Consider the following 23,887-nt stretch of genomic DNA (forward strand, 5'->3'; position numbering starts at 1 on the left):
CCAAAATGGACTAGAGGATAAAATATATTTGTCTTTAGTTTGTGGACATCTCTTTCCAACGTATGTTAATGTTAAAACATAGTTTTAGGAAGATTTAATGAGGTACAGTGGGGGGGGGGGGGGGGGGGGGTGGTGGTAGTAGGCCACGGGCAACATAGGACAAAACATGCACAATTGAATGAATAACTAGTAGTACACATTTCTATACTTGGTTAGGTTAGGTGGTTGTCTGCAATGAGTTTGACTGTGGACTTTTTTCCAGAAGAATACAAGCAACACCTAGAAAGGGGAATGTTGCAAAATCATATGTATCTTTTAACAAATAAAAAAAAAAACTAAAATATTGAGGTATTTTTTTAAGGCCACTTCATAAATGCATTAGGAAAACAGAGAACAAAAGTTTCTAATACTAGATTTGCTTCAAACTTAATTCATTCACTTTTATTTGCTCTCCCAAATATCTAAACAGTACCTAATTTAAGTGTATAATGGGTACAATGTCATACTACATTACCACATGAGTATCAATGATACATTCTCCAGATGGTAGCATATTGCATTGTAAATGATTGCAAATACATGACTCCACTGACCGCCTCTATACATGGGGAACATTGATAAATGTCAGTTTTATTAAAGAATGACCCATACCAGATGGTTATTTCTTTTTAGTTTTGGTCATGTTTATTTCTGAATTCAATGTTTCCCGCGAAATGCGTTGGATTTGTTTTTTTATTGAAAAACTTCTCTCATTTAAAAGTTTATATCCCTCCAGTATAGGTGTTTTTCTTTCTTCACTTTTGTAGGTAGAAATTCCATTTACATAAGAGCATGCATGTGAACTATTTGCATGATAAAGAAAAAATAACACTGAATTGTCAGAATTTTAAAATTGTACTTTGTTATACAGTAAGTAAGATAAAAGAAGTACTTTATCAGATTTCTTGCTGTAAAAACACAATATACAATGTTTGCAATACCTTGTAATATTCTCTGATCATAAAATCCCTCCTTTGTACTTTCAATTGGAATTAAATAAACTTGAACCTCATGCTTTCAAGCATTCAAAAAATATAAACATATAAGACAGCTTCTTAACAGTATTAACCCTATATATCATCTATGTCACTTATTTTCAATATTTCTTTGGGAGAAAAAAAAGGTGAATTTTTTTTCACAGCTTACCTGCTCTTCTGACCCCAATGTCATGAAATGTAATAAAATACTTGCCCATATCAAGAGGTGTTTGCAACTTTTGGTAATCACCGTTTATCAGCATTGTATAATTTCATATCATTTCCAAAATTCCCAGCAACTGATTCATTTCCATAATACACACTCTTGTATATTACAGGAAAAAGGTGGAGATAAACAAAATTACTTAAATACTTAGGCAATCACAGAAAGCGATAATTTAACTAAAAAGAAATGCTACATGTAAAGAAATTGGGCATTCTCTTCTCTCACGACTTTTCTTCAGCCCTTGCAGCTGCCTCCCTGGCCTTCTTTCTACTCTTCTTAGATTCTCTTCCTGTTTTGGGTGGATGTTCCCCGCTTCCTTTACCCACCCCGCCCCCACTACCGCCCTCATCCTTGCCCCCTTTCCCTTGTTGAGATGACTTCTTCTCTCCTTCTTTCTGTTTCTCCATTCCTTGCAGGAGCCTCTCTGCTACCCCCGAGGGTGGAGAGGGGGTGCCATCCCCCGATGCCCCTTCGGCCGTATCCTCTTGCTCTCCACTCACCTCCACTGTCATCTTCTCCAGTACCTTCCCTACGTCTTCAACACTGTTTTTCTGAAATTAGTGATAAAACACAAAATAAAAATGATATTACTTTCACATTAATGATTAAACAAAATAATGAATTTGGTAGTGCTAACAAAGGTACAAGTCCTTTTTTTTTATATGGTTCATGTGTTTGCTGTAGTGTTTGGTACAGGGCAGGTTAAAATAAAATGACATTAGAGTCTAGCTGTCAAATATCAGCAATACAAAAAAAAAGGAAAAGGAGAAAAGCAAAACAAATCGCATGCAAATTTGTGTCCTTCGTTCTGTTAAAGGAATAGTTGAGTGTTGGTCAATACTCACATTAGCGAACGAAACTATGATCTAAACGTAAAAAACATACAATAAATGTCTAAGAATGCATCATTGAAGATATAAATCCGAAATATTACATTAGAGTGAATTTATATGCAAAAAACCTGTTCGACTGCAAATGATTTTATTTATCAAAAATTTTACTTTCGAGGCGTGTTCAGTGTAATTGTATAGCGCCACCTCTCGGTCAAGCGGCAGCACACCGTGAATTTTCGCCAAGACGACGATCGGATATGGGCGTGCAAGTAATATCCGAACCATGTCTAATAGCGCGCTGACTGATTTATATTGTACACATTATGGTATTTGAGCGCGATATGCGAATACTGTATGTGTATGTAGTGCGAGTACGCTCGACCTAGTAGTAGTGTATGTGTATGTATTGTACGTCGTATGACCAAGGAGTTACTACACACTCCTTGGTATGACCCAGTTGATTACTTCTACAGTGTGAAGAAAGTGGCTTACTCTATCTATCAACCAATATGTGAGACAACGCAAGGGCAATTTTGTATTTCGTTTGTAGGAACAAAGCTGTGGAATGATCAGATGAAATTAGATTAAAAACATCGAGGTTATCTGTCCACCTACCTTCTATGTAAATGACGTGGGCCTTCGTTTTTCCTTTTATATTAGTTGTCTTCCTTTTATAATATGTGAAGAGTTTCATTCCAAAAGGAGCCAAATCCACTTTGGGTACTTCTGAGTAAATTGCCTTTTTTATTTCTCCACTTTCCCTTTAGCCATGTATACCTTCATGTTGTTATATATGTTAAAGGTGTCACCCTGCATGGACCTGATTATCTGCCAATAATGATAAGAAAAAATCTTCCCTTCGGCTTTTCTGATGTTTACTAAATTTTTTTATTTTTTATTTTCGTGGATTTAGCTCCTTTTGGAATGAAACATGTTATTGTACCTAAAAAATAAAAAATAAATCATATTTTCTCAATAAAGTCACTGAAATTTTATTCAAATTTAGCAGCAAACCTTTCCTTTTAAATAATAATAGTGAAATCACACATAAATATAACCTTTCGAAAAGAAAGTAAACAACATTATTACAGTTTCATTCCAAAAGGAGCTAAATCCATTCAATTCCAAAAGAAGCTAAATCCATGTTTCATTCAAAAAGGAATTACTAAATCCACATTTTTTTTGGGCACATATCGCACGACAACCAAATGCCCTAAGATGTTGATACCCACTTTGATAGAAAAATAAGGTTTTACAAAATGGAAAAATACTAGAAGAGAAAAGGTAAGAAAGAGTAAAGACGGATTGAGGACGGTAAACCCCAAACAAGAGACTCAAAAGATCTACTCCAGAATCCTCTCACCGGCACCAGAGTTGCCTAGGCCAATGATGGCCGAGAAGATTGCGCAATGTACCGCGCAGGTGTGGCAGGAAGGTGCCAATTGCGGTGAGGGGTTTTCATGGACCAGTAGATCTGAGATTATATTATCCAAAAAAAAGAGATGAATATGAATTGACAAATAGTACCAAAAATAGAAGAAAAAAAAGAAATAAAGTGAAAGGCGTAAATATTCTAAAAAAGAATGAAACGCCGATAATACCAAACAACAACAACAACACAAAATCTAAAAATTTGATAGAAATCAGAAATAACTGGTGGATTTTTTGTCTTATCATATGTTATAGGTCCAGAGCGACACCTTTAACATATATAACAACATGAAGGTACATGGCTAAAGGGAAAGTGGAGAAATAAAAAGAAATAAATTTAAAAAAATATTAAAAATTGTTGTATCAGTATACTATAATGAATAACAGTAGTGAATTAATTTAACATCTTACTTGATTCATACTTGTCCATAATGCAGTGTTTTTCAGTATTTTTTTTATTTGTTTTTCTTATTTTGGTACTGCATGCAATTGTAAAGTTTTAAAAAAAAAGTGATTGTAACTTCTTGTAAATAAGTTGTGTTCTACAGTGCCTGTGTATTGCATGACCTACGTCAGTACGTGATAACTTGTAAATGTGTAAAGACATAAGATTTTAATATAATTATAGTAATGCTAAAATGAAGATACATAACATATTTTTATGGTGTACATTGAAAGCTTTATTCGGCCATAACTAACAGTTAAATTTACACAACATTATTGAGATGAATACAAATTATACTTGCTGTACTGAAGGCAATATTTAAACGTGATGTTGATTCCAACCATTGCATACAAACAGATCATGTGTATTAAAAAAGGCACATTTTTATTTAGCATCTATCGCTATGACAACTTTAACCGTCGTCATTAAGAAGGAGCAATATACTTTATTTGTATACCACCATGTCTTGTTACTTATTAGTTACTGCTTATTTATATACATCTTATCTTGTGTCTTTCATAAAAACTTGACATACTCTATAGGCAATGTGTAGATAAGTTTACCAAAGAAAAGTATCTATAACAGTAATGTTTCTACGCGCTTGACAAATATACTATTACCCCGGTCATTTGATTCAGTGCTTGCCCGCACACAATGTTTTGACTAGTACGTGATCATACAAATTTTGCCGAGAAACTGCCTACTAATTGATATATTTGGTAAATTATTATATCTATTTGGACTTGATAGATATAACGCATGTGTCGCGCACTTGTGCGTAGTCCCATATACATCTTTCTGTGTACAGTGCTTGTAACTTTACCAAGACTGGGCCAATTTTTTTATCATTTCGATGATTCTAGAACCTTGCAGTACACACCAAGACTTATATGCTAGATGATCAACCTTTTCTGATCGATTCCACAACAATCCTTTCACAATGCAGTCGCATGACCATAACTGGTTTTATCTTTTAAGTTTCACATCTTACTTTATATATAAATGCTTTAAAAATTGTCTGAGTGATTCTTTTCCTTAATGTGTACGAGTATACATGTATACATACTCCATATCGATCTCAAATCCTGAATCATATCAGTTTCAGCACAAAATTAAGTATAGTTAGGTACATATATGTCTTTCATCTTCCCTAATGCTCGACTATGAATATCACCTCAAGTGATTAACATCCAACATAAGGTTTTTCAAAAAAATAGCACAGACATTTCAAAACTGGTCATGTCCTATACGCACACAAAAGACAATTCTTCGTTGTGTGTACTGAGTTTCATATGAATCGATCAAACTACTTCCAATAGTTTGCTCACATACTTATTTTACACACTGCACATGCATTGAGTTTTATACTGTTATTATAATGCCTCATCAAAGATACCAAACTATAAAATTGCTAAAACTTGGAAAGAATATGCTCCACAAGATTATTAAAACAAAATTGTATTCTTTGTGCAAAGCTTGGTTACCATGGAGGTACCTTAACAGACAGACACAACAAATGTGTCTTGCACACCCTCGGGTCAATCGGTATACCAAGTTTTATTACAATTTGCAAAAAAATTGGAAAAAATTTGACCCAGTTTTTTACAATAGACCAACAGAAAGACTCGCCTGCCCAACTGTATCCTTCTTCCTTTATACACCCTTTCAAACTACAAAGTAGTTACAGGCAGCATATCTCTTGATGGTATAACCTTGAACCACAATACTTTGGCGTTGAGCTGATTCACGTTCATTGATTCAAATGATGCATGAAACCAACTGTTTTGCTGTCTTGTGATCATTTCTCTTTTTCGCTTGCATTATTTTAGTCACATTGATTGCATTAAACAAAAAATGAAGACTATTTACAATAAGATATTCTACAAATCTTTCTTCTGTCCATGTTGATTTTCAACAGGTTCCGAAGTATAGTCTTTTACATGATCGACTGTCACCTCAGTTACATGCACAGTCACTAAAACCAAACACATTGTTGACTCATGGTTTGACCTCTTGGCTGTAAATTTTATAATTACTACCGTAACTTCTTCAAGGAATATAGGTTGCCAAATAGATACAAATTGAAATATCCACCATTTCCACATGAGCAAGCACTGATTTTATCACAAATTATGAATTGTATAAATCACATAGAGCTTTTATACACTGATGTCACAATTTGTCTTTTATATTCCTACATTTCTTCCATTTGTAAACTTGCCAACCTCTTATTGTAATACAATATACAAGTGCCAAGCATGGTGGCTAATCTAGCAACAATAACAATTTATTTCTGGTACATGTATATCATGTGTTATGTGATTTTTTTTCTCCAGATAACCACATCCCCATGATCCCCAGGGACACTCTAGTATCAAGTTTGGTGGTATTTTGTCAAAGGGTCTCTGACATATCAAGAATACATGCTCGTAATGCTAAGCCATGCAATCTTTCACCTCCGGACCACAAAATCATTAGCAACCAAATGAGTCCAAAATGTTAAGTTCCAACCAATCCTCAAGATAGCCTAAAAACATGCCACATGGACAAATTAAATCGAGGCGATTAAGAGTCTTGCATGCAATCATGCAACAATGAACCTCATTTGACCTTTGACCTACTTATGTGACCTTCAACTCCAGAATATCATGGAGGCCAATAAAGGGCATCTACCAATCAAGTATGGTTACAAACAGATGCAGGGTTGGAAAGTTAGCAACCCTAATTGATTTTTGCAGGTAAGATTTCACATTAGACTTCATTCAAATTTGTGTACAGTCACGGAGGATGGACGGAAGGACGCCATTTGGATCCCTTAGTCTCTGCTCGAAAAAAAGCAGTTCTCAAGTCAGACAATCCCAAATGTTCACTACAGAGGATTACATGGATTTCTCTAATCGGCCTAGTCTCCTGGCTAGGATCACATCAACTTGTGGTGGAGGAAATGGTGCAAGCTGGGGCCTTGTGTGTCTAGGGTCATCAGGGAGCAGAACAGCCTTCGAGAACAGTGGTCCTTGGTCCTGTTCTCTGCGTTCCAGTATCGCACCGATGAGTCCTTGTACATACATGTAGGGGTAGGTCTTGGGGACCTTCTCCTTCCGGGCCACGTAGTTGTTGGCACACTTTGACCATACTGCAACATATCTGTATCATAAAATAAAAGAACATGCAAAATGTAACAAGTTGCATTATATGCACACTCATTCTTGTCAATTGGAAATGATTCATATCTCTTAAAGATAAACTTGAGTTCTGGTAAAAAAAGAAAATGAATTCTCACAGAATCTAACGAAACTTACACTGAATGTTCAAGATTACAAATAAATGTCATGTGCCAAACAATTTTGGAAGAAAATGTATACTGGCTGAGTAATGAGCATAGAAAGATAAGGAAATCAGGGTAGTACTAGCCCCGACAGGCCGACACCATGTGTGTTGTCCCATATACATCTTTCTGTGTAAGTGATTGTTACTTTACCAAAACTCTGCCAAATTTATGATGATTTTGATGACTCCAGAACCTTGCATTACACACCAAGTATATTATTACACTGAATCCAAGTCCGCATTTAGGGTCCAAAATCAGCAGCATGATTGACAAACCATCAGCTTACAGTCCGTCATCTACATAATTTAGATGTGCGTCGTGTACAGGGACAACTTCTTTAGATGACGTCATATTTTGGCGATTTAAAAGGGGCGTTCCCAGGAAGGACAATTAGATATTTAATAATTTCCCCAAAATTGATAAATTTCATGGGAAAGAACTGCCAATTCGGATTGCCCTGTCCAACTACACAGGGAAAACAAAAAATCATGTTTTTTTTTTTTACTCCACCCACTTTGGATTGCCTTGTCCATCTAAAAAAAAATGTACAAATAAAAATAGGAAAAACAAGAAAGAAAAGAAAACCTTTTTTTCTTTCTTTCTAATTTCCACTCACTTTGTATTGCCTTGTTCATCAATCTGGTCGGGCCTGTCCTTGTGTGCCATGTAGTCGATGACCGCAAGCAAATTCCTTGCCCGGTTTGCTGGGTAGCTGGATGGATAAGACAAACAATTGGTATTACCACTACCATGATGAATGAATAGTAAATGCTTTAGACAAATCTCAGACTCATTGGCCCGTAGTCACAAAGGAGGTTTGTAGGAGGTTTGTACAAACCATGGTTTGACGATGGTTTACATCTATGGAATGCTGCTCGCATACCGTAAATTGTAAATTAACATTGTTAACAAGTATGGAGTTTACATTCCTTCTCCATCAGTTTACAAATGGCATTCCATAGATGTAAACCTTGGCCAAACCATGGTTTGTACAAACCTCCTTTGTGAATACGAGCCATTCACTTCAGTTCTGGATTTGTGTTGTAAATTATTGACTCTTAATTAAAGGTAGTTACATTTCCCTGCTACAACCACTCCAACTTGACTTAACATCAGGTACCGACACAAGTACGATACAAAGTCTGCTGTTTCAAGACTCTGCATGCATCCAAAAGTGATTTCAGCATTTATATAGATGTCATTCATAATTTCTCATTAACTTTGCTATTTGCTTCAAAATATGATATTGTAACTGTAACCGTACTGTAATGATATGTTTCAACTTTTCCACAGACAATCTTACTTCAAACATACAAAATGATACTAAAAATACTTACTCAAAGGAATACCGCTTGGAAGCGTACATCAGTATATGGTTGTGGAAACACTCGAGCATGCTGGTGTGCCTAAGGAATTATGAAAACAAAATAAAAACTGATATAAATGATAGGGCATTTCATTATTTTCATACCACAAAATCAATATTGAAAATCCCATGTCATACACATGAGCAAATAAGATGCATTATCTTGACCTGCTGATATGTCCCAATTGTATAGGTCATAACCGAAAAAGAGCTCAATCTTGCAAACATGTACGTAATGAACGCATTCTCATTAAATTCCTCTCAATTTACAGAGCCTTTCGTACATGTATACAGAATCCTACCTGAAGCGAGCAAATCAGCAGAGTAGGCCAAGTTCTCCATGAATTTGCGGTCAAAGGTGACTTGTACTATTCACCTGCTAATTCCCCTACTGCTGCTTGGAATTTCTTCGCTGGGGATGGATTGTGTTGTCTGTTCTTCATATCTGTAAAAAGTGAAGAAACGAAAGTCATTCACAAAGTAAAAAACATTCAGATTTTAAATCACCAAAAGAAATTATTTTGAAGATGGCATTCTCTAATAATTATCACAGCTAGCCAGATTTGGAATTTGCATGACTAATAACTGATGCATTGGTTCTCTGTCATGTATGTGAAGTTGAGACACTCTTTGGTAGAGATAAATATAGATGAGACAGTCACATCTCAAGCAAGCTATAGTATAACCTTGTCGACTTTTAAAAAGAGCAGGATGTTTACCCGGTTGACTAGCCCTGCACGTCATCATTACAAAGAAAACTGCAGTTGTAACGAGGGACATTAAAGGTAGGGTCTATTACAAAGTTTTGGGAAATTTTGAAAATTGGGTGGATAGTGATTCTTTACAATTTTGATATATTTGGATGCCCCTGTGGAAGTATTATAAGCACTAGAAAATTTAGCTCCTAAAACACTTCTGCTTTCGAAAAAAATTGAATATAAAAATTTACCGGTGCTCCCGGTAAATTTTGATAAATTTAAAATAGCGCCTACGGTCGTACAACGGTAGCTGCTAGTGCTACCATAAAAATCCCGGAATATGTAGTTGTGATATATAATTTCAAAAAGGTAATAGCCAATCGGTCAATTGTAGCTTGTTGTATAGCTGAATTAATATATTGACCTTGAGAGAGAGTTATAGTATACCCCATAAAGAGATTATTATTTACAATTTCATCACTTTAGACTCGATTTCAACGCGACAACGTTCACTGAATATTGTAGGATCGCATATGCTTCCAATATTTTCATTTGAACCAAATTCATCCGGAGGTCTAGTGGAGCCAGACGTAGTCTCAGTGGAACAACCGACGATATAGAGACTGAAGCTTTCGGTCTACTGTAGACCTAGGCTAGACTATCAATATCATATGATTCATGAAATCTGAATTAAAAATCCAAGGCAAGAGATAACAAAACGTAATTTCTTAAATTTGCCGATTCCATGCATCTAGTCTCTAGACTAGATCAAATTAAAACGGTAGGCCTACCCAATGCAGTGGGGCGTATATCATTTCAACTTACCTCTCAGTGACCTGGCATGTCTATTGCATCCTCTAGACTCGGCAACGAGAAGGCCGCCTGCAGCTCGCGAAGTTTCTCCGCCGTACCCTGGCCTTGTTCACAGCCACTCCCGCGCCTCCTCTGGGCCGGATGGTCGAGCTGCCATTGCTTGTTTCTCTCCTTCCTCTTACCGTCTTACTTAGTCTTATTCCGATTTAGCGTAGCCTTAGCCTTGTCCTTAGGCTTAGCACTAGCTGAGTCCGAGTCGGCCATCGTCCGTGACCTCGAGCTCCTTTTCCAATCTCGATCTCGTTATCGTATTTCAATCAAAGCTTGTCTGTAGCTGTCTAGCGTTCGATCGGCGCCGGTGATAATCTGATATGAGCTGTGTGTGTTATACTTTACGTGAAAGCAGCGTATTGGAATTGATCAGCTGTACTGTATTACTAGCGCGCGGTCGGATACCCGCCTGCTAGCTACCTGTAGTACTGTACGTACCAACGAACTCAAACACTCGTTGTAAATACGCTGGTTGTTAAATGACATAGAGGGAGCTAAACACGTAAATTCAAAAAATAAACCGTCGAAAGTCAAAAGTGATGTCCGGACGTCAAACACTTTTATATAATGTTTTGAAAGCAAATTGCACAACAATTAGAGCATTTGATTTGGAATTATTATCATCTCCCATGTTTTTTTCGATGATCTTTCATATGGTACTGAAATAAACCAAATCTGTTTTGGAGGGGCACTTTGGAAATTACCAATACTCAACTATACCTTTAACTATATTCTCACTTCTCATTGCAATATTGAATATGAGATTTCTTTCATTTTATTTAATTCCTTCATGGTATTCTCTTCCTGTACTGTTTGTTTTCTTTCTCTCACTGAACAGTTTCATTGATACAACACATATGTAGAAATCCATTTACTATTTCATTTTGTGCTAATGTGATATACAATAAAGTTGTTCAATACTAGTTACTCAAGTCGATAACATGGCAAATAAAGAGAACGGTGTTATGAAAATACCTTGTTTCCAAAGGTTGTTAGATCTCGCTTCATGGCATAGGCATCCTCACCATCTGCATAGTATTTGGGTTCTATATCGTTGGTCCTGAGAAAGAAAGAAAGAAAGAGGGATGTTGATATATATAAGTAATAACAAAGACGCACATTTTATTTTTTTGATGTAGGTAGCTGTAATAGTTTTATAGGTATTTGCATTCAGTATTTTTTATTCAATATTTCAAGATCCTATTCGATGAAAATACAACTTTATCCCAATGGAAAGCTGAAGGAACCTGGAATACAAATGTAAAGGAATACAACACTTTTTCCCTTTCACTTTTCCTCAAAAGCAAATTAAGACCTCAGATTACGCCTGCCTATCTAGCAAGCTACAAGATTTGCTGAGAAGGGCAAGAAAAATACTTCCACTGAATATTCTAATGATGTACTGGTGGCTAAAATTTCATTTGGAGCAAGTAAACTTTTGTATGACATTTTCCTCTAAAAGTAAAGATGAAATTATAAATAAATCATAGAACAATTAAGAAAATTACAGTACAAAGCACTAGTAGACATTCCAAGTTGCTATATGTGACACTGCAGTGATCATTAGGTATACTTACGTAAATTTGAGTGTGTTCTGGTACAAGTGGAGAGCGGCACGGTTGCTACAGGAAAAAAGAAAAACAGATCAAATTATGTGATGAGATTTTTTTTTTTTTTTCATTTGAGGGATATGAATGAAATAGTTATCCTTGCCTGTGACTGAGTAAATCTATCAACAGTACGTTGCCTGTTTAAAAGTACTCACTTGAGAGGGATAATCAAACTGTCGAAAATAACATTATGAACAATTGCCAAATATCAGAATTTGTATTCCCTACTGAAAGAAATCTTTTTACTAATCTCCAAACTTATATTGTCTTTCGTACCCAGAAATATAAAACATGCTGTAAAACTAAATTCTGATGATTCTGTACATCACGTACTTGTGATGCTCCCCTGAGGAATCTGGAGGATAATACCTATCAATATGGAACAGATATACACTTAGGTATGTTCTGACAACGGCTGACATCTTACATGGCCAACATGACATATTCATTGGTCTGTACAATAGCAAGAGCTATAGTAACATTTTGATCAAATTAGAAACTAGCTTAATTCATAATAACTACAGATTTACCATGATTTTCTTTTAATGAGTAAAAGTTTTCTCTACAATAAAGACAGCAGCATATCATCAACAAGCATATCTGAATTTCCATAACATATTGGGAAATGGCATTTAATGACAATAACTGATTCATGCCAAGTAAAACAACCCTCATCATTTTGTCCTCCCATATAATTCAGGAAAAACTAACCTTTTTCTGACATGCAATGAAACATATTTAGCATTGAAGCATTCAGTCATAGCTAACGATGCCTGATTCATGAGTTTCTGTGCTAGACCAAGTCTACGATGAGATCTCTTGACAGCCTGTAAACCAATGAGAAAAAATAAAGATGAAATAGATAAAATAGTAAAACCTAAATGTTACATGATATAGGAGTTTTACAACTACCCTGTCTTATGATTTTCTGTCAATCTGATAATAATAAAGTCAATGACAAATTTGGAAATGTGCAATAATAAAAAGAATTAAAAATATAGTGTACGGTTATGGTAATCAAATTGACAGAAAATGAATGAGGGCCAGGCAACATCAATCTAATGGAAATGTGTCAGCACTAGAATAACTCATTCCCCCATTCCTCCCCCCCCCCCCCCCCAAAAAAAAAGGAACCGGGCTCAGGGGTCTTATGACAATGATTGTATAAAATTTAACAAAACAATGGAACAACTTTCATCAAAAACATATTGCAGAATCCCCTTTTTTGTCATTAAAAAAATTACTATCACCTCTTTATACACACTCAAATTTGAGCCATGAAGCTCTTGTTTTTATTATTATGTTTTCAATTGACTAAAACACTTTTCTTTAATACACAAATCTCAAATAGGAGCCATGAGATAGAAATACTAACCAGTGATGTAATATGACCATGGGGTACTTCATCAGGATCCTCCTCCCTGTAACCAAGTAAAGCACACCATATACGGTAATGATATTCAAGTACTGCCTCAAAAAAGCTACATGTATTAACAATCCATGAATCCAAGCAGTTGGTATGCAAAAGGTTGCTTTCTAATGGATACAAACTGGCAATTTGATCATAAGTTTGAGATGTTATTCTCTCACAACTGCAAAAAAAGAACTTTCATGTTTGCAAATTTTACAAGGGATTAAGAATCTCAAAGGTAACATTGTGCAAAAGAGAGGGGGGGGGGGGGGGGGAGAGAAAAAATACATTTGTTGTGTTTTTTAACAGTTTCTTATTTTGAAACTCACTGCAATTTTTACAATTCATGAATAATTCATACTGTTGTTTTGCACTGGTTTGTATTTTAATATCAAATTAAATAATCCACTTTTCAAACTCTCACTCACTTGTTTCTCTGATTTCTCCACTTCTGCTGTGGCAAAACTGGAAAGGGTTTATTCCACTTGTTATTATAAGGCTTAACATGTAGTGGAAAAATCAAATTTAGGGCTTGAATATAAAAGAGAGAAATAAATCTTGAAGGAAAACATCTCATAAACTTACATTTTAGCCAGCACATATCCGACAATTTTGCCATCATCATCTTCTGCTACATATGAGAGCTGAGGCCAGGACAGCCCATGGTAGAAGTAGTACTTCATCTGGTAGTTCTCTGGCAGACACAGTAGATTGCAGTGCTGCATGTTTATCAGGTCCTCCGGCTGTAAAAGTCAAGTGTTATACAAACAAAAATGCAATGAACTTGATTTATATGTTTTACTTATGCACTGACCCCTCCTATTCCTACACTTGTGGGGGGTTAATTAACAGAAATAAATAATAAATGATTGTTTTAAGAATTTAGTTTTTTAATTAAAATTCTTGATACATTGTCCACTGTATTGGCCGATTAAAACATTATCATCAATCTAGTACTTAGACCAATAAATATCATCAGGAACACTTGGAAGATAAGGAAAGCTCGATCAATATCACTCTGATAAATTTTCCCAACAAGTAGCTAGTAGTTTGCAAGTTTTTTCTTGTGTGGGAACAAACATTGAATGCATGAGGTCTTAGAACACGGATGGCCAAACTTTTAAAGTTTGCGGGCCACAGCTAACGATTGGCATTACTTGGCGGGCCATAGGTAGTCTTCTCTCCCCCCCCCCCCCCCCCCCAAAAAAAAAATTCTCATGCAATACGTGTACACACCTGCAATTTTGCAAAAACAAACAAGCAAACAAAATCAGTGAAGAAAAAAAAACGGCGGGAGAAAAGGGCTACAAATTCAAGACAAGCATGACATTTCAAACATATTTCTCGATTCACAACATTAACTTATATGTACAAAATGAAATTAACATGGCAAGTGATGTTAATGCCCGGGGGGATACTCAGATTTGGCTTGGACAGGGGTGTGCCGCTCAAGCCTCGAAACCCGTACCCATTATTAAGGGTAATTTTTCTCGAAAAAAGACCCATTTTCCACAATTTTCGGGTGTTTTGGGGGGTGTTAGCATAGCAAACGCCCGAAAATTTTGAAGAAACGGACGCATTTTTAATGATATTTTTGTTAGAAGTGGGACCCATGTTTAGGGATTTTTTGTGACAAAGTCACCCATTAGAGCGGTACACCCTATGTTGAAACCACATACACTCAATGTGTCTTTGGTCGCCATTTTTTGCTTGGTGTTCGAGTTTAGCAGACTGCCAAAATCTTCCGAACAGCCCCGCTCTCGCAACACGGCCGCTACACAACAGGCTGCTTGCCTGTCGAATGTAGTGCACCAGGTACAATACACCGCGCACATTGTAGCAAATCGCCCATACCTCGCAGCTAGCAGACAAGCGAGGGTCGCGCGATCAGCCAATCAGCGGCGCGTATTTCCGTTCACTGAGTTGGATAGGGGATTCTTCTACGTGCGGGCCGCACCAGAAAAGCTCGCGGGCCGCGGGTTAGCCACCCGTGTCTTAGAACCTTAAATGATATTGACCTCCAACCCGATTTAGAACTCGTAGCTCGTGCACAGTAGACTATTTCCGTTATAAGCATTTTGCCTTCGGCGTAGACTAGAAGGAATGAGACGCGGCTGCAAGATTTTCTTCATGGATGTCGATCTTGACCCATAATTTCTTGAAAAGGGACCATCAAAGGGATTTAAGTTGTCAAGTTGGTAAGTGGAACCGAAGTAGTTAAGCATTTAGCTAATTTAGGACTTGAAATGCATCGGATACGCATCCGGCAAAATATCAAAATTAGGGATCAAGTTTGGCCAAGTTTTGTGTAACGTTTCTTTACACAAACGCGCGTCCACTACAGCGTATAGGGCTGTTCTGTCTCTAAATAATAAAATACCCTCAATTCACTGTAGTACTGGTACGAGTGCATTGCATTTTCAAGTATTTCCCCCAAGTCCAAGACATGCACAGTTGGTCAAAATGTCAAACATGACACAGGAGCAGACGTGTGGGACTCATTGGAATTTCAATAGGATCTAGATTTCTAGATTAAAACGGTATTATTCATGAATTGCTACCATAATGAAGTTTACCACAATACCAAGAATGGCCGCATTTACTCACCTTCGCACATCTTATATTCATAATTGAGTCTAAATTGAGAACCTACGGCGGCAAAACAACAAAAAATGCTAGATTCTGCAGAGTATTGGGGTCAGAATTCCACGTTTGTGTCGTCGAGCGGATCGAACGAACCCGTTTATGGCCGTAGATGGCGTTGATCCGGAGCGCCGAGCTCCCCGAAGAGAACACCCAATTTCGTTTTAAAAAAATAACAGAAAGGGGGGAAGGGGGAAGGGGGGGGGGGAAGAAAAAGGGAAAGGGGAGAAAAAGGAGTGAAAAGGGAGGGGAAAAGGGAGGGGAAAGGGAGGGGAAAAGGGAGGGGAAAAAGAAAGAAAAGGGAAGAGAGAAAAAGGAAGAAGGGAGGAGAGAAAAGGGGAGAGGAGAATAGGAGGGCGAAAGGAAGAAAGGGGAAGAGAAAGGAGTGAAAAGGCGGAAAAGGAAGAAAAGGGGGAAGACGGAGGAGAGAAAAAGGGGAAAAGGAGAATAATGAGAGGGGAAAAGAAAGAAAGGGGGATAATATTATAAGATTTTTTTTTTTTTTACCGGGAAAGGGGCGGGGCAAGCAATTTTGCAGTGTGCATAATATGGGGTCCCTTTTGCCAGGTGTGTAGCCCCCTCCTCCCCCCCCAAGAAAAAAACCACAAGAAGAACAAAAAAATGAGATGGAAAAAAAGGTGGGAAAGAGAGAATTTTGTGAGATAAAGGAGAAAGGAAAAAAGATGAAAGAGAATTAACGATAGAAGAGAGGTGCGAGAGCATGAGGAATTGCATTTCTTTTAAAAGAATAACGGGATAACAACCAGGGACGTCGCTAAAGGGGGTGGGTGTGGGGGCGCGACATTTTCCATTTAAAAAAGCGCTCCTTCAAAATGATAAGTTCCCCATGTAATATTGATAAGTATAACTTTTCCTTTATATTTAGTAATCAATTGCAATTCGTTTAAGATTATAACTCATGGCTGCTGCATTTACATTACAAAATTGTAGGCATTATTACCGTACAAGCTGCAGTGGAATGGTGTTTTTATCACCCCTCGTCACATTTGAAAAGTGCCCCTTTTACTTTGTAAAAGCGCCCCTTCCCCTCTGATAAGAGCCCCTTTTATTTTGGCCCGTGCCCCTTTTCCTTCAACAATTTCCTCTGCAATAAGTGTCCATCTTTACATTCTCATGAGTGCCCTTTTAAATCTCTAGGAAGTGCCCTTTTTCATTTGTGATAAGTGCCCCCCTTCACTTCTGATAATAACCATATTCAAATATGAGAGGTGCCCCTATTACTTTGCAAAGTGCCCCTTTTCCTTTTAATAACTACCCCATTTTAACTCATATAAGCGCACCTTTTATTTTCATATATGTGCCTCTTTTCTAAAAAAGTACCCCTTTTCCTCATGATAAGTACCCCCATTTAAAAAAGAAAGAACTATATCCTTCCCCTTCTCATAAATACCCCTTTTCACCTATGAATAGTGTTCCTTTTCATTCTGATAAGTGCTCCTTTTCATCTCGGATAAATGACCCTTTTCAGGTACGAAAAGTTGTTCATTTTCACTTCAGATATGTGCCCCGTCACCTCCAATAATTGCCCCTATTCAAATCTGAGAGATGCTCGTTTTACTTTGGCACGTGCCCCTTCCCCTCCTGATAAGTGCCCCTTTCCAACTTTATAATAACTGTTCCTTTTCCTTTCTAATAAATGCTCTTTTCCCTTCCCCTCCCATATAAATACCCCTTTCACTTCCGATAAATGCCAGTAATAAAATCAGTCATAAAACATGTGCCTCTTTTTCTTGTAATAAGAGTCAATTCCCCTTCTCATAATTGCCCCCTTTCACTTCCGATAAATGCCAGTAATAAAATCTTATCGGAGTCCCTTTTCTTTCTACAAATGCCCATTTCCCATTCTCATAAGTGCCGGTTTTCAGGTGTATAAGAAGAAGTGCCCAATTGTCACCTCTGATAATTATCCTGTGTAATTTGACACGTGCTCCTTTTTTTAATTTTTTTTTATCCCTTTCGATAAGTATCTCCTTTTCCTCTCATCATTAAAAGTTCCCCCAATTCAAAGCGACCAAGAGCAAGTTCCCCCAAAGGTCTTCCATTATAAGAATGCGCTATCCGGGTTGGGTTTTTTCCTCTTTATAAGATATAATTTTTCGCACTGGGCGTTGTGGCGTGCGCCTGTAATCCAGCTAACAGTGGAAGACTGGACACACGTCTGTAAAAACACAATACACACACTGCGACCTCACAAATCTTGTATACCGGTAGGTGCTTTTATATCTCCTTTCCCCTCTACCCCCCCCCCCCCCCACTTTTCTCTCTTTCTCATCAAACTTTCACCACGTTCGCTATACTAAATAGATGCAATTCTGACCCACTCACTCTTGTAACTTGGTTTGGCATATGTACATTATCTGTGCAAACTCTTTGAAAATGTTGAGGCTTTTGAGGAGAAAGTCCACCCTGATATTAAGTAGATTTAGAAGCAGAAAAATGAGAGAAACAGGTCAGTGAAAGTTCCAGCAAAAAACGATTGAAATTTGAAAATATGGCAGTTGTGATTTTTTGAAGGTGAAATCAATCAAACAAACACAAATTGGTAACTTTGTGACGTATCTTGCTAGGTTCCCTCTCATTTGCCCTATACTAAATAACTTCAAAAATCTATATTTTCCAATCGTACATTCATCCTAAATAAAATTATTGCAAATACATTGTATGTTTTTATACAACCCCTGTATGAAACAAATCTATTCCGTCATCAATAAATGAAAGTTTATGAAATTTTCTGTAGGAGGCAAATTGGAGAGGAGCTCACAAGATAAGTCATAGTGTTACCAATTTGTTTCAATGTTGACAATTCATAACTTCCCTATTTTAATTGGATGTTGCTCAAACTTTCACTCATTTGTTTCTGTCATTTCCCTGCTTTTATCACTTTCATTTCATCATTAAAACCAACTTAATATGAGGGTGAACACATGCTTGTACGGATGAAAAGTTTAAAGATCGGGTTGATTCTGCATGTAGTACATAAGAATTGGTTTAAATACTACATGTATGAGATTTTGGAGACAACCAAATGTAAAGAAATTGATTCAGTTGTTGTAAGTCACATGCAGAGCAAATAAAAATAAACAGAAATGTATGTGCAGGACGATACACAGTCATGTGGCATGACGATGTGGTCTTTTCAGCTGTTGCTCATCATACTTCAGTGACGGCAGGGCAGTGAAGAGGCAATCCTCTCAGGAGACATTTCTGCTATGATATTCTTCCAAAGTGACATTAAAAGAACAAGAAAGAGCGTTGATTACTTTTCATCTGTACAAATACCAGAACTCACCCATCTCATGAAAGAGCTTACAGTATGTAACTCAATTATACAAGATTACAAGTTACAAGAAAACTCTCTATCTCTAAACCTTGAATTCATCCACTCTCATTTGAGCTCTTGCATCGGATTCCCTCCCTGTAGATCATATGAATTAGTGTACATATAGATCATACTTAAACAAACTACATGTACTAAGTACATTTAAACAAATCTGCTTCATTACCTAATAATACAAGTCACATTTCACAACATCAAACATGTTTTAATTAATTGATAAATATCTGAAACTTTAATAACTCATAAATTTCACAATTATGGATATGGCAATGTACATAAAACAAAAGTCACAAACACATAAAACATGAACATGTAAAATTGTAAATGCTTACTTTGTGTGGAAGTTTAAAAAAAAAATCTAATGATTATCAATTCCAACATGAGTCACAGCAGTTAACATCACATACAGAAATCAAAGTTTTACATAGTTTGGTGATATATTAATAGCTATTTTTTTTAAAAACCCACCCTAACCCTTACTTTTCAGTGTTAAAAAGACCTAGGATGAAAATACAAGTACTGATGATCTACTAGTTTCTCTATCAATGTAAAAAGGTGGCTATGACCTCATAGTAACTGAGAAAAATATGAAAGGACATGCAATTATACCATGATACCATGAGAAGTGTTGCCAACTTCTGTGATGGTGTCGCCACTCTCTGGAAGCCATCTGTAGGTGACAAAAGAATGTAGAGGGTGAAAATATTCCAATCCAAATACACAAAGAATGAAGGAAATGTAATGGTCCCCTACAAATGGGGTCAGATCTTCTACTTCTACTTCAATCAATAAGGAATAAGCCTTCAAAATAATATGAATATTTTGTTGATAATTGTTACCCCCCCCCCCTTTCAAAAAACTTTTTTTTTTTTTAACTAAAGAGAATTTAAGGGCCAATTTTAAGCTTCCACTGAAAAGTAAAAATCAGAACCTCGTTCACGATGATAACTTTGAAATTGCACATAATATATGACGGTTATAATGTGGAGATCATGGAAGTCACAATCTTAAAAAATAAAAATCACAAAATAAAAAGGACTGGATAAGTTGATGTTGCTCTCTTGATAGTTGATACACTCTAGTTTATGTACCTTGGTCATTGGTGAGAGCAACTAGCCATGACCAGTCCATGTGATATGAGTTCCCATCTGCTCGGTCGTACTGCTACATGTACATGTAGACCTCTGGAGTTCCTAGAAAAGAAAGAATACTTAAATAAATATTATAACATTCAAAACAACCATACAAAGTTCTTAACCAAAAATAGATTCATCATCCTCTAATCTTTCACTGTACATTCAAGTAGTGGTGACTGAGTACAGACCACAAAAGACTAAAAATAGAATTTGTTATATGTAAAGTGAGTAAGTGACACAATCTTCATAAAGTTTCCATTATCCTCATCGACTCATCGAAAGGAAAAGAGTCCACAAATATATATACATCATAGTCGTACATGTATGGTAAACTCCATATGGCGAATAAGACTTCCTCTTCCCTACAAGGCTACAGTCTACACTCAGTATTAAACTATTTACTAAGCATTTTCCTTTTTCAATGAAACTAATTGGTGAGCATGTGAAATATTATTCAAATTTATAGATAGTATACACGAGGCACATGCACACCTTTTCCGAGTCATGTCCGTGTGTAGAGTAGAAAATTCAGGTCTCCATGACTGCCACATTCCATGCAAAAATACGAAGGGCAGAACTTCAGTCTACGTCAGGATGGCATGAGAAATCCAACTGGAATTTTTCCTCCTTGCTAAGTATCACCCTCATTATTTCATTCTGCTGTCGGACTGTTTGCAGCGACGCCTCTCAACCTCCTGTTCTCCTCCCTCAGTAACTCCAGCTCCAGTTCCAACTCCTTGACCCGACTGACTCCATGCATCATCTGCATGTTCTGGCTTCTCTCCTCTAGATCTTTCAATTGGTCCATAAGTAGTGAACATCTGGTTTCTAACTGCTGCCTTGGAAGAGTTATCAACTGTTCTTTCAGCTCCCATTGATGTGCCGAGTAATCTGCTTCAAAGTTTCGCAGCGCGAAATCAATGTCAAACAATTCATCGTTTAAAATGTTGTCTTTGGCATGTTCAGTTTCGCAATGACTGCTGCAGCCACTGCTTGATTCAGAAGGGGAATGCAGGCTATCATAGTCAGATGTTTCATTGCTCTTACTGCTTGTGCAATGTGGAGAAGAATCTTGTCCATAGCAAGTCTTAGCCATCATTTCTGAGCAAGTGGTGGCACAATTATTATCCTCCTTGTCACTGCAATGGTGAAGGAAATTTTGTTCCTCGTTGGCTTCGTTGTAGTAGTCCATATCACTTTTACCATGCGTCATTACTGTGGCTGTGCACTTCTGTTTCCCATCAATTATCATGGCATCTCTCTCATTCTGGTTGATCAAAAATTCATTATTGTTAAATGGTGCGCCGATTGCTGGAAAACCGCTTCGGGACCTTCCTGGTCTTGCTCGTCGACGATTCTCCTTTACCTTTGGTTTTCGCTTTCCCCTGTAACGCCTCTTCAATTTAATAACCTTTTTCAACATAATGCTCGTTTGGTCTTCACTCCCAGATATCTCCGATAAGGCTACTACAGTGGACATATCTGATTCTGAACTCTTCTTGTCAACGTATACGAGTGGTGGTATAACTTCATGCACTTCCAATTCCATCCAAGAGCAGATGTAAGCTTGTGGCATGGCCGAGGTTGGATAATAATAATATCTAACTACTTTGTTGCAGTAAGCCAGTAGATCTAATAAAAAAGCAATCTAAAACGTTCAACTTGTAATAAGTTTCAGTAGTTGATCAAGAGCAAACTCCGTTGCTTCTACTCCAACAGGGTATCACGTTGATAATGACTCAAAATAGCTATAGGGTCCACGTAGCATGCAGCATTCAGCAATGCGGTGTACGCCCAAATCGATTTCGTCGTCTCAACGATTATTGCGAAACAAACACAAACGAATACAAAACGACAGGCTACATGACGTCATCACATTTCACGTTCGAGTAACTTCCTGGTTTGTTGAAAGCGCGCCATATACTAATCTGTACAGTCAGACCGCAGCGTGCGCGAATTCGCTTCCATCTATTCGGGGTCCAGACAACTCGCCACAAAGACAACCCGCCCCAAGACAACCCGCCACAATACCCTGGACATCCCGCCACAATACCCTGGACAACCCGCCACAATACCCTGGACAACTCGCCACAGCCTTTTCGGACAACTCGCCACACTTTTTCCCATCATGATTTCTAGATCTAAAATGAAATGAAATTGTCATTTTTCATGATTTTCGTGCTTTTATAAACACAGTCATTACAAAGAATAAAGAATAAAGTTGATTTCCCTAATTGTAACAATAATATATATTGAAATGAAATTGTCATTTTTCATGATTTTCGTGCTTTTATAAATACAGTCATTACAAAGAATAAAGAATAAAGTTGATTTCCCTAATTGTAACAATAATATATATTGAAATGAAATTGTCATTTTTCATGATTTTCGTGCTTTTATAAACACGGTCATTACAAAGAATAAAGTTGATTTCCCTTGTAACAATAATATACTTTTGATCTAGAGGTCTATAACAGCTGCATTTTTCTGTCCCAGAATTGTTTTAATGGTAGGATACTGGAAGCACTGGCGTACTGATAGGGGGGGGGGGGGGGGGTGGGCAGTTGACCCGCGAAATAAAATTGGAATGTGGTTTATTTCTAGATTTTCTGGGTTACTTTCGTGATATAAATAATTTAATATTGCTATATTTCTGTTTATGTGGCAAGGGTTTATTGCAAAGGTCCATGTCATGTAAATTGAAATTTAATTATGAAATACATTCTCATGAAACTCGTAATGCTGGTAATTTTCATTTTCCTAAAATTCCGTACAAATTAATGTTTTACAGGGCCAGTTTTATGGAAAAATATCCCGTTTAATATGAAAAACTCTAAATAAATTAGTATTTTTAAACGATTGTATAAATCCCATATTCTATCATTGTATTCCAGTCAAAATAAATGACATTACGTTTAAGTTAATGCACTTCTCCTTCCCTTTTTTCTTCTTCTTGGTGTTCAGGCTCCCTCTGCTTTCCCTTTCCCTTTTTTTCTTTTCTCAACAATACAGTATATTCTTGCTAAGTGATTGACGCTAATAAGGCTAATTGCCCTTTTTGTTAACCCCACATTTTTCTTGTAATCAATCTTTTATCTGATAAGATAAAATTTCATTTGACTCTATGGACCCCCTTCAGGGGTATGATAGCACCACATATTTACAACACAATACAGAAAAATATATAAAAACAAAGTAAGATATGATAATAAAATACATAGACATGATATATACATTTTTATATTTCTAAAACACAATAAACATGAGCTAAAGACTAAGTATACCCTACATACAATTTAAAGTTATAAGTCTAAAATATCACGTGGATTGGTTTGTCTACCACTACGAGTAGGCCTATTACACTTTTAGTAACAAAAATAGGACCACGCCTTTTAGCATTATGATCCAACAAAAAGAATTGTATTATAACTGTTATAAATTTTACGAGTTTTCTTAATTGCTTAACGCTAGATATACCATGTTTGTATGTTTTAATATTTTTTAATGGAGAATGATATCAAA

General features: G+C 36.8%; 2 protein-coding genes and 1 long non-coding RNA gene across 4 annotated transcripts; all 3 read right to left on the bottom strand.

Moving 5' to 3' along the window:
• Positions 1-414: 414 nt before the first annotated feature.
• Positions 415-15,967, bottom strand: LOC580091 (N-alpha-acetyltransferase 11). Its single transcript, XM_003728179.3, has 7 exons — positions 15,836-15,967; positions 13,814-13,971; positions 13,193-13,238; positions 12,529-12,644; positions 11,785-11,829; positions 11,183-11,267; positions 415-1,793 (listed from the first exon to the last, which is right to left on the bottom strand). The coding sequence occupies exons 1-7, from the start codon at positions 15,854-15,856 to the stop codon at positions 1,464-1,466; spliced, it is 801 nt and encodes a 266-aa protein (XP_003728227.1). The 5' UTR covers positions 15,857-15,967; the 3' UTR covers positions 415-1,463.
• Positions 5,055-9,530, bottom strand: LOC115919368. The gene is made up of 4 exons (XM_030972967.1): positions 8,948-9,530; positions 8,617-8,685; positions 7,896-7,991; positions 5,055-7,095 (listed from the first exon to the last, which is right to left on the bottom strand). The coding sequence occupies exons 2-4, from the start codon at positions 8,673-8,675 to the stop codon at positions 6,831-6,833; spliced, it is 420 nt and encodes a 139-aa protein (XP_030828827.1). The 5' UTR covers positions 8,676-8,685; positions 8,948-9,530; the 3' UTR covers positions 5,055-6,830.
• A 3,465-nt stretch (positions 15,968-19,432) lies between the features above and the next one.
• On the bottom strand, positions 19,433-22,173 carry LOC100888599. 2 transcript variants are annotated; one of them, XR_970348.2, is made up of 3 exons: positions 20,858-22,173; positions 20,321-20,422; positions 19,433-19,899 (listed from the first exon to the last, which is right to left on the bottom strand). It is a non-coding gene; the product is annotated as an uncharacterized LOC100888599 (long non-coding RNA). The 2 variants fall into 2 exon arrangements; XR_004061741.1 differs by having other exon boundaries at positions 19,433-20,422.
• Positions 22,174-23,887: the final 1,714 nt, after the last annotated feature.

The sequence above is a fragment of the Strongylocentrotus purpuratus genome, unplaced genomic scaffold, assembly GCF_000002235.5.
Source record: "Strongylocentrotus purpuratus isolate Spur 01 unplaced genomic scaffold, Spur_5.0 spur5_scaffold_6, whole genome shotgun sequence".
NCBI lineage: Eukaryota > Metazoa > Echinodermata > Echinoidea > Camarodonta > Strongylocentrotidae > Strongylocentrotus > Strongylocentrotus purpuratus.